General features: G+C 38.8%; 1 protein-coding gene across 2 annotated transcripts in view; it reads left to right on the top strand.

Moving 5' to 3' along the window:
* Nucleotides 1-7,009, top strand: part of UNK (unk zinc finger) — a 66,256-nt gene extending 59,247 nt beyond the window's left edge. Inside the window, exons 15-17 of one of the 2 annotated variants that reach the window (XM_063459119.1) lie at nucleotides 3,604-3,785; nucleotides 5,969-6,229; nucleotides 6,627-7,009. In XM_063459119.1, the coding sequence (XP_063315189.1) occupies nucleotides 3,604-3,785; nucleotides 5,969-6,229; nucleotides 6,627-6,776 (593 nt within the window). In that variant the 3' untranslated portion in view covers nucleotides 6,777-7,009. Of the gene's footprint in view, nucleotides 1-3,603; nucleotides 3,786-5,968; nucleotides 6,243-6,626 lie in introns of both variants that reach the window. The other variant, XM_063459120.1, reaches the window with a different exon arrangement.
* The last annotated feature ends 1,957 nt before the right edge of the window (nucleotides 7,010-8,966 follow it).

Raw genomic sequence — 8,966 nt, 5'->3', positions numbered from 1 at the left:
TTTCTGCCATTTTAGGTAGGCCTCTCATTTCCCTCATGCGTTCCCGCTTTGTCTGGGGAGACCCCCAGGGGTGGACCGGGATCACCCCCACCGCTTGTGGCAGTTGGTCTCCTGAGTGCTCCAGGCTGGGAGGTCGGCCGCCTCTCCCACCCAGCACACGCTAGGCCGCATGCCCTCGCGGGTACAATTTGCTGTCCATCGTCCACTCATGGGCTGCTTTACCGGTTCACCGTGGGGACTTGGCTTTAGTAAGTCGCTTGGGGTCTCGTGCTGTATTTTAGGGCGGTCAAGACGTGTATTTTTAGCCATTTTGGCCAGGTTTAGTAGGGAGCTCCAGCTTTACACGTCTGTCCACCATGACAGTCAGGCCCCGCCCCCCAATTATGTTTTAATAGCGCTTTGCTCCTCTGCTCACTCAAAGCAAACTCTCTTTAAAGGGACATTATAGGCACCTACACTACTTCAACTCATTGAATTGTAATTATTGCCTTTTTTTTTTTTATAAATTGCAATAATTACATTGCAGTGTTAACTCCTCCTCTAGTGGCTGTCTACTGGTGGGATGGGGGCAGGGAGTGTTTCTGTGTGTGTCCAAGTGAATTCTGTTTAAAGGACCACTATAGTGCCAGGTAAACAATTTTTTTTTTGTTTTCGTGGGTCTTTGGGCACCCCCCCACTCTCAGGGTCCCACTCCTGCCGGGCTGAAGGGGGAGGAAGAGGTTAAATTCTTACCTTTCTCCAGCACTAGGTTCCCTCGGCGCTGGGGACTCTCCTCCCTCATCCGACGTCATCAGCAGCTTGCCGCACATGCGTTCAATCAGGCCAAAGCATTTCTCAATGCTTTCCTATGGACGTTGGCGTCTTCTCACTGTGAAAATCACAGTGAGAAGCGCGGAAGCACCTCTAGCGGCTGTCAATGAGACAGCCATTAGAGACTGGACTAACCCATATGTAAGTTTAGAGAAACTGCTATGTTTACAGCAGGCAGGGTTAACCCTAAATAGACCTGGCACCCAGACCACTTCATTGAGCTGATGTGGTCTGGGTGCCTATAGTGGTCCTTTAAGGCTGGCCATTTTGATATGAAAGGAATACTAGAGGCACCCAGTCAATTTCATCTCAATAAAGTGATCTGGGTGCCATGTCCCTGTCTGTTTAACCCTGCACTTGAAAACAGAACTGCAATATTTACACTGCATCGATGGCTTTCTTCTAGTGTTTGTCTTCCTGACAGCCACTAGAGGTGCTTTCACCCCTTGAACAGTTATACTCTATTCAATCAGATGGTTTCATAGAGACCATGTGATTGGCGCACATGCGCACTAGCCCTGTGGGAAACATTGGGTTGGCTAAGATCATCTACACTGATTCTCAGCCAAAGAGATGGAGCAAGATTGCGAAGACAGGTGTGACTAGGGTTGACTGATAAGCAATACCTTTCACACAGGGGGTTGGTACACTTTAATAGATGTCAGGACACTATTGCGTTCGGATTTCATGTTTGTATTTGTCACGTTATAGTGTTCCTTTAAATTAGAAAATCCCACCACATGTACCACGATTAATACATATATACACATGTCCTATCATGGCACCTAATGAATATATAACTGTCACTGTAATGCAATCGCCTGAAAGATGTACGTTACATTGTTTGTTTGCAATATAATACCCTTGATGTACTTACAATGTACTTTATATCTTATTCTTATTGATGAAAACCACTAAAAAGAGGGAATAAACAAAAAAATAGAAAAGCCAAGACGAAGTGAATAAGCCTGATAATACAGTATATTTATCTTGGCTTTTCTCACAAGACTTCATTCACAGAATTTGCCAAATTCGCTAATGTTGGATTAAATGCAACGATTGATAAAGATGTTTAAATATAATTCGGAGGTACTTGCAGATGTAATCTTTGTATGTAGTGAAAAGTACTGGATGTGTGGCCTGTAAAACATAATTCTCTTCTAATTTAGTATCTGCCTTTACTGTCATTGTTTAAAAAAACAAAAAACACTAAACTAATGAAATCTAACATTAAAGTAGAATTTTAAACTGGAATCCAACGCTACTATCCAAATTAAGACTATATATATATATATATATATATATATATATATATATATATATATATATATATATATATATATAATTTTTCCGACCAGTGATCAAAATGATGAGCTATGCAGTTTTATCAGCCAGCACCATTCTGTTCTATAAGATGCACTTCTAAAATATTCTGCTAAAATCCAGTGGCTTTTAAATATTTTTAAGCTTGTCACACAATAACGTTTGTTCATTGTCTACATGTGACTGCTGCTAATTAGCCATTAATAACATCAACCTGATCACTCCTTTCTGAAGGTTTGTAAGCATTTTTGGTGGAACACAAAAGGTTCCTGTGCCTCCTGTTAAGCAGACAAATGTAAGTAATCCCAATCGCCCAGGATGGCATTTTTTGACAGTCTAATGGAGCTGTGTGTTTTTTTTTTTTTATTTTGTTTTTTTCTATTGAATTGCGTAGCCATTGGTTTTGCACATAAACAAAATAAACACATTGCCACGTTTGACAAGGATTGGAAGCAGTAACACCAGAACGTGCATAAATGCTTCCTGTTTGATTAATAAATTCAAAGTACAAATAAGCATTGGTTGCATAAATATACCTTGACAAAATGGATGATGCAACAATAACTCACATCTACTTTACCCACAATGTCTGCTTTCAACATTTTTAAAAGGACTATAAGGCAAGAATTGCCCATTATTATAATTCATTTTATTTTACATTTAATGCAATTTTTTGTTTTGAATCAATATACCAATGTTACTTGCTGAATGACTTTTTTAATGGGTCTGCCTGCAACAGTATGCAGATCATTTTTATACCAGGTAGAAAAATTAAATCAGTACTTTCTTCTCTGTGGGGTCTAACCTTTTCACATAACCCCATGCACAGCAGGTGCTCATGTGATAGTTTCCTCCTGAAACAGCAATTCCATTCCTCACATAGAATAAAAGGATCTGCCCTAAAACCTGATGACTGCTACACTAGTTAACAAATTGCTACACTTCTAAACACTCATAGAGCTGAGCGGTATTTGGGGCTATATGCATCATCTTGGCATTGAAACAAATCTGCGATTGGTCTTTTGGAACATAAATGGTAATGCAACACCTTCACCTATTATCACTACTGCTGCCCATAACCTTCAACCTGTAATGTAAATGCAGAGCCTGCGAAATCGCCATTTGACATCTCAAAATGTATATCTAGTGATTGTGTGATTAACAGCAATGACAAAAGATAAACCTGGTTTTAAGTTGAAAGTAATTTCTAACTTTGTGACTTTATGAAGGCAGAAGGCAAAGAAGACATTCTTGGATTGTTTATCATTTTTCATAATTTAGCCTAAATTGGAACTCTGACCTACGAGGTTTTAACCTTCTGAAAACAAAATGTTTTTGTTTGTGCCTAGAGTTTGTCTTTTCTACATTTTATATTTTCATTACTTTCTTTTCAGTTTTTCTACAGTGTGAATAGACTATACAGCTTCTGTTCTGCAGTTTCTTATGTTTATCTTTCCGTCTGCTCTTTAGGTCTTAACGGAATGAGTAACAGTATATGGGAGCACTTTGTATCAGGCAGCTACTCTCCTGGGTCATCCCCTGCATTCTTGTCTGGCCCTGGCGGAGCTGAATTAGTGAGGCTACGTCAGGAACTAGAAGAGGCTACAAACACCATAAAACAGTGGGAAGACTCCTGGAAACAAGCAAAGCAGGTACTGAGACCCATTCGGATGCATAAATAAGTGTGGAATGGGTAGTCTTTCCACGACTGGATAATTTAAGAGCTGCAGCGTAGCTCAAATTTAATGCTTTCGAACAGTGTATCCAAGATATATAAACTAGAACAGGCCTTTATGATGCCCACTTTGAAGAACAATTAAAAATTAACACCAAGAATTGTTTTTTTGTTTTATACGGATTTTAGCGATTTTGTATTTTTTTTTTTTTTTTTTTTTAACCAGTTCTAACACACTAGGGTGCCTCAGGCCATCTCAAACTGTGCCACAATCTCTTTGACCTTAGGATTGTCATAGGCTAATGCAGTCCTTTTATAATGTGTTTAAGTGACTGCACTGAAACGCAGATTCCCATCAGGCAATTAAGTAAAACTAGTAAAAATCAATTTGGCTTAAAGAATGCATATCGTTCTCGTAAATGACCTTTATATATTACTGATGAAGGTAAGTTTGTGCCTTACTTACTTTTTCTCTTGTGAACGTGTGCCTTGGTACTCAAGTTTAAAGCCAATTAGATCATGGATCTAAAGCCGTTCCCAACCTTTTTGGACCAACATTTTTTTTCACAAACCAAAACACACATAAGTGCCTGGACCAGTTTTCTGTCTGGCCCTAGAGGTCCCTTCCACTTCTGTTTTCTGTTCTAGTTTCCTCTTTAACCCCTTAATGTGCTTTAAAACCTGTAGGGCGGCATAGAATGCCCAGCAGATTTTGTGTGTCATTGGATTCCTAGGGCTCCCATATGTCTGCTGGAGCCATTTTCAGTGGCTCCAGACTGGCCAATGAGCTTTGAACAGCGCTGGAATTCAGCACTGCACAGAGCCCTTTAAATTCATTCATAAAACCGCTGCTGAGCAATCTCACTCGGCTGCGGTTTTTGTGGGTGCTCAGGGTAGACCCTCCAGAGTCCCAGCCAATATGGACCAATGCTGGGTTTTGCCAGCATCGATCTCTTTAATCTGCTGGGAACAAGGCTTATTCAGAAATACACTTAGTGTAATTCTGAAAACTACCAGTAGGTGGTGGCAACATACCACCATCTACTGTATTTAATACAGTAAACCTTGTTTCTAATATCAGAATTGCTATTGGCAGTGGGCTACATTAGGGATAGATTATGGGGTTAGAGAAGGGTAGGGTTACACTAAGTGTTGGTATAGTGTTAGCGTTGACTATCAAAATAATAATTTAGATCCTAAACATATTGGGTATTTAACAATCATGATTGATATATGAATCTTTTTTTAGTTCTTTTTAATTAGTTGCACTGTGTATGTAAAAATAGGAACTTTTATTGTCATTTAAAAAAAAAAAATTTTTATTCACATGTAATGTTAGGTATACGTATAGGATATTAAATGAAAGCCCGTTCTGTCCTTTAAAAAGAAAGAGGGATAATCTAAATGGGGGCACTTGAAGAGAAACCATTGAATTAAGTTGAAGCAAACCTATGGCTTAATTTCTAGGTTGTTTTGCTTCAGAACGTGGACAATTGCCTCCGTCCTTAAGGGGTTATCTCCTTCCATTTCTTCCTCACAATGTTCCTTCTAGTTCTTTCATAATTTCCTCTGCATCCTTCTATTTTCATAAACTTCTCCCACATCCTCTCAGTAATCTCTTCCATTCCCTATATTAGACCTTTTCTCTTCCACTATCACAGAACCTACCACTGCTACACAATACTCACCATAAGCTTCTACTTCGTTACAATCGCTCCTGCTTTATCTACTCTACTTTAGTATAGCTTATTCTCATCCCAATAATCTGTAACTGCACATCATCTTCCTCGTCCATACCACCTGCCTCTGTTCTGTTTCTGCTTTTCCCTTCTCAATATCTCCCCACTCCCATTTCCATATCTGGTCTCCCTTACTGTCTGCCGTGAAATAATTTGTTTGTACATGAAACTTTAAACCAGTAAATTGTTCCTTATAATGCCTTTGATTTCTTTTTGGGGTATCTCCACTTCTAGAACATTGCCTGTTGTGAGTCTAAATCTGCCCAGTATACATGGGCTCTATTTATGTAAAAACTGATTGGAGAAAAGGACCAAATGTATACAGTTTCATACATGTAAACACAAGCTGCATTCTTGACTTGATCTGAAAATCTGTTGCTGCTGCATGCATATTTATTCACCCGTTGTTGTTTGGACTCAGGCTTGTGATGCCTGGAAGAAAGAAGCTGAAGAAGCCAACGAGCGAGCCACAGCAGCCAGCATAGAGTGTGAACTTGCCCGAGAGCAAAGAGATGCCCTGGAGCTACAGCTGAAAAAGTTACAGGAAGAGTTGGAACAGAGGATAACGGGTGCACAGGACTCAAAGCTTCACGGCTCCATGTCAGAACTAGAGGGCCTCCCTCTTAGTACTCTCTATAGCATCCAGAAGCAGCTACATGCCAGCCTGGAAAGAGTCGACAAGGTCAGGCTAAGGGGTAGGATCATGGCCACATATTCCACCAGTCTTCTTCTGATGGTTTTCATGCTGTTTGCTGGTTTATTTCTTGGGCTCAATTCTTCATCTGTACATTTTGCATCTGCTTTCCGTGTCTGACTTAAAGACTCCTTACATGTTACTATGTAACATGTGAATATGTAACCCCAGACTTCCTCTGTCCTGCTTTGGTAGTTTTTTTTTTTTTTAATTATAAACCCTTGGATTATATAAATTAAATATATTACATACCTGCAGATTCCAGTCTCATTTTAAAGTCCGCAATATCCCTCTTGCATGGGTTTCCATTCTTTTGACCCTTTCTTCTTTTGACTATGCATATTCTTTTACTCACACGGAACCTTTTTCTTTCTTCTTTTTGTAGGCAGTATTCCAGGTCCAGTCAGTGAAATGCTCTAAGTGTCAAGAACAGAATAGAACACTGTTACAGTGCCAACATGCTATGCTTTGTGAAGTGTGTGCAACAGATTGCCCGGCCTGTCAGCCCAGCATAACACCGATCATGCAGCCGTGACCTCTGCTTGCCTGGACCCAGGCTTCTCGGAACTCCATTTTTTTATACACTTATATAAATATATATATATATATTCATACAATGGAATACTAGTGACGCTGAGCACTTTTAAACAAGACTGTTTTTCATTCCTTTGGAACTTGCATCAAAAGCCTACATTTTGTTGTTGTGGTTTTTTTGGGGGGGGATTTTTTTTTTTTTTTTTTTTAAAGCAAGGGAGACTGAATTTAAAACAAAACCTGAAGAACCTGTCCTAATGTTCTCAACATTCGGAGGTACAGCTAAAATTTTCTATTTCAATATGATCTGTAACTGGACCACTCTGTGACATCGGTTTTTTTTTTACAAAGCCAGCTGCGCCTTGATGACATCTTGGAAAGTGTCCGAGGTTATATTAATTCATAGGAAGTCACAATTTTATACTTTCCAATGAAAGCGTGTTTCTAATTGATCTGTACACCGACGCACAGCTTTCACTCTGGAGAAGCAGTCCATTGGTCGTCTTAAAAAATGATCAAGTGTACCATTGTTAGTGCTTGCAGAACCCAAGGGACTAAATGTAATTTTGAAAATCAACAATATCCGGAAATAGCTTTGCTCTTGCCATCATTTGACTTTTTATGGTCTGGTAGAATGTCAGAAATCTTTCAAGGTCCACTTAAACAAAATGATTGTTTATTCATTTTCTTTCCAGAACGATACAGTAACCACAAAAAGTAATCATTTCAGTTTTTGTCTCTGTGAAAACGTTTTTTTTTCTTTATTATCCCACCAAATCACCTGTCTTATCTCTTATCTGTTTTGCTTTATTAATATCGATAGAAAGGAATAACCATGTTTCTCTGCAGTTGTGCATATTCAGTCTGGTTAACAAATTATATTGGTAACTGTCGGATTTGTGTGCGTCTGTATTGTATCCTAGTGGAAATGTTTTCTGTTTAGATAAATCTGTAGCTGTAAGTGGCCCTGTGATTAACGAGGGAAGGTGAGGATGTATGTGTGAAAGGAGAGCTTGCTGTGAAAGAATGAAATTCTGTTTTGTATGGTATTAAGGGGTTTGAGACTGTGCAGAAAAGTGGCAAGGAATACCCAGTGTGTGTAAACCTCTATCAAACCACCCCAGCTACTTTCTTTAAAGGAGTAGTCTAAACAGCATAACTTAATGCCATTGTCAAAGGATGCTCTCAGCCTGACCATATCTTGACAAACTGCTATTGCATAAGTTGAACTTATTTGCCTTTCTAATTGTTTTCTGCTTACTTCCTCTCTCAAAATCTGTTCTTCTTTTCTTTATTTCTTCTCTAGTTTTCATTAAAACATAAGAAAAAGTAGAGACTACTTTGTTGTATGTTTATTTTCTACACTTGACTTTCTTTGACCAAAGAAGGAGCTCAAGTCCGCTCCATTTCCTGTGTCAAAAAGAAGGGTGAGTATCATGGGGAAAGTGTTTTTTGTTTTTTTTCCGACACCGGTAATGGAGCTGACTTAAGTTCTTCCTTTGGTCAAAGAAAGTAAAGTGTAGGAATAATACATATGACAAAGTAGGGACTACTTTTCTCGTGTTCTAAAGAAAACTAGATCCGAAATGAAGAAAAGAACAGGTTCTGAGAGAGGAAGAGAAGAGGAAACATTAGGTAAGTTTGTTGTGACAGTGTTTTAAGAATTACCAATAGGCAAGACTGGCGTCGGGCTACATGTGCTTCTGGGACTTCTGGTTTGGATCAAACTAATTAAATGTCTTGACCCAGAATAAGGGGATGGCATCGGCAGCTAAAAGCACCATTAACACTACATTGGCATTCAATGGTTATGTTGCCCAGATTGCCCCTTTAAGGTAGACTGCTTAATTATTTTGGACCAAATTGCTTTACACATAAGGAAAGCCTCAAAATGAATCTTGTATCTGGTTCTCTGCTTGTATTCGTTTATAGAAGCAATGTGTTGTTGAGGCCTATTATACGTGGAGTTCTGCTTTTTACAGAATGTTTTGTATCAAATTACCAAATATCTATATATTAGACTTTTTGTCACTCATAACCGTATTTATACCAGAAATGTAGAGCATTACAAATGAAATCTGTATTTTGTGATATGAATAATTGCAAACAAATTTTTAGATCAAAAACAAATGGGTAAAATAACAATGTTTTAGCCCTCCAGTCGAAAACCTCTACATGGATTTAAAAACTA

Source organism: Pelobates fuscus, chromosome 6 (genome assembly GCF_036172605.1).
Source record: "Pelobates fuscus isolate aPelFus1 chromosome 6, aPelFus1.pri, whole genome shotgun sequence".
NCBI lineage: Eukaryota > Metazoa > Chordata > Amphibia > Anura > Pelobatidae > Pelobates > Pelobates fuscus.
This window is presented reverse-complemented; position numbering and strand designations above follow the sequence as displayed.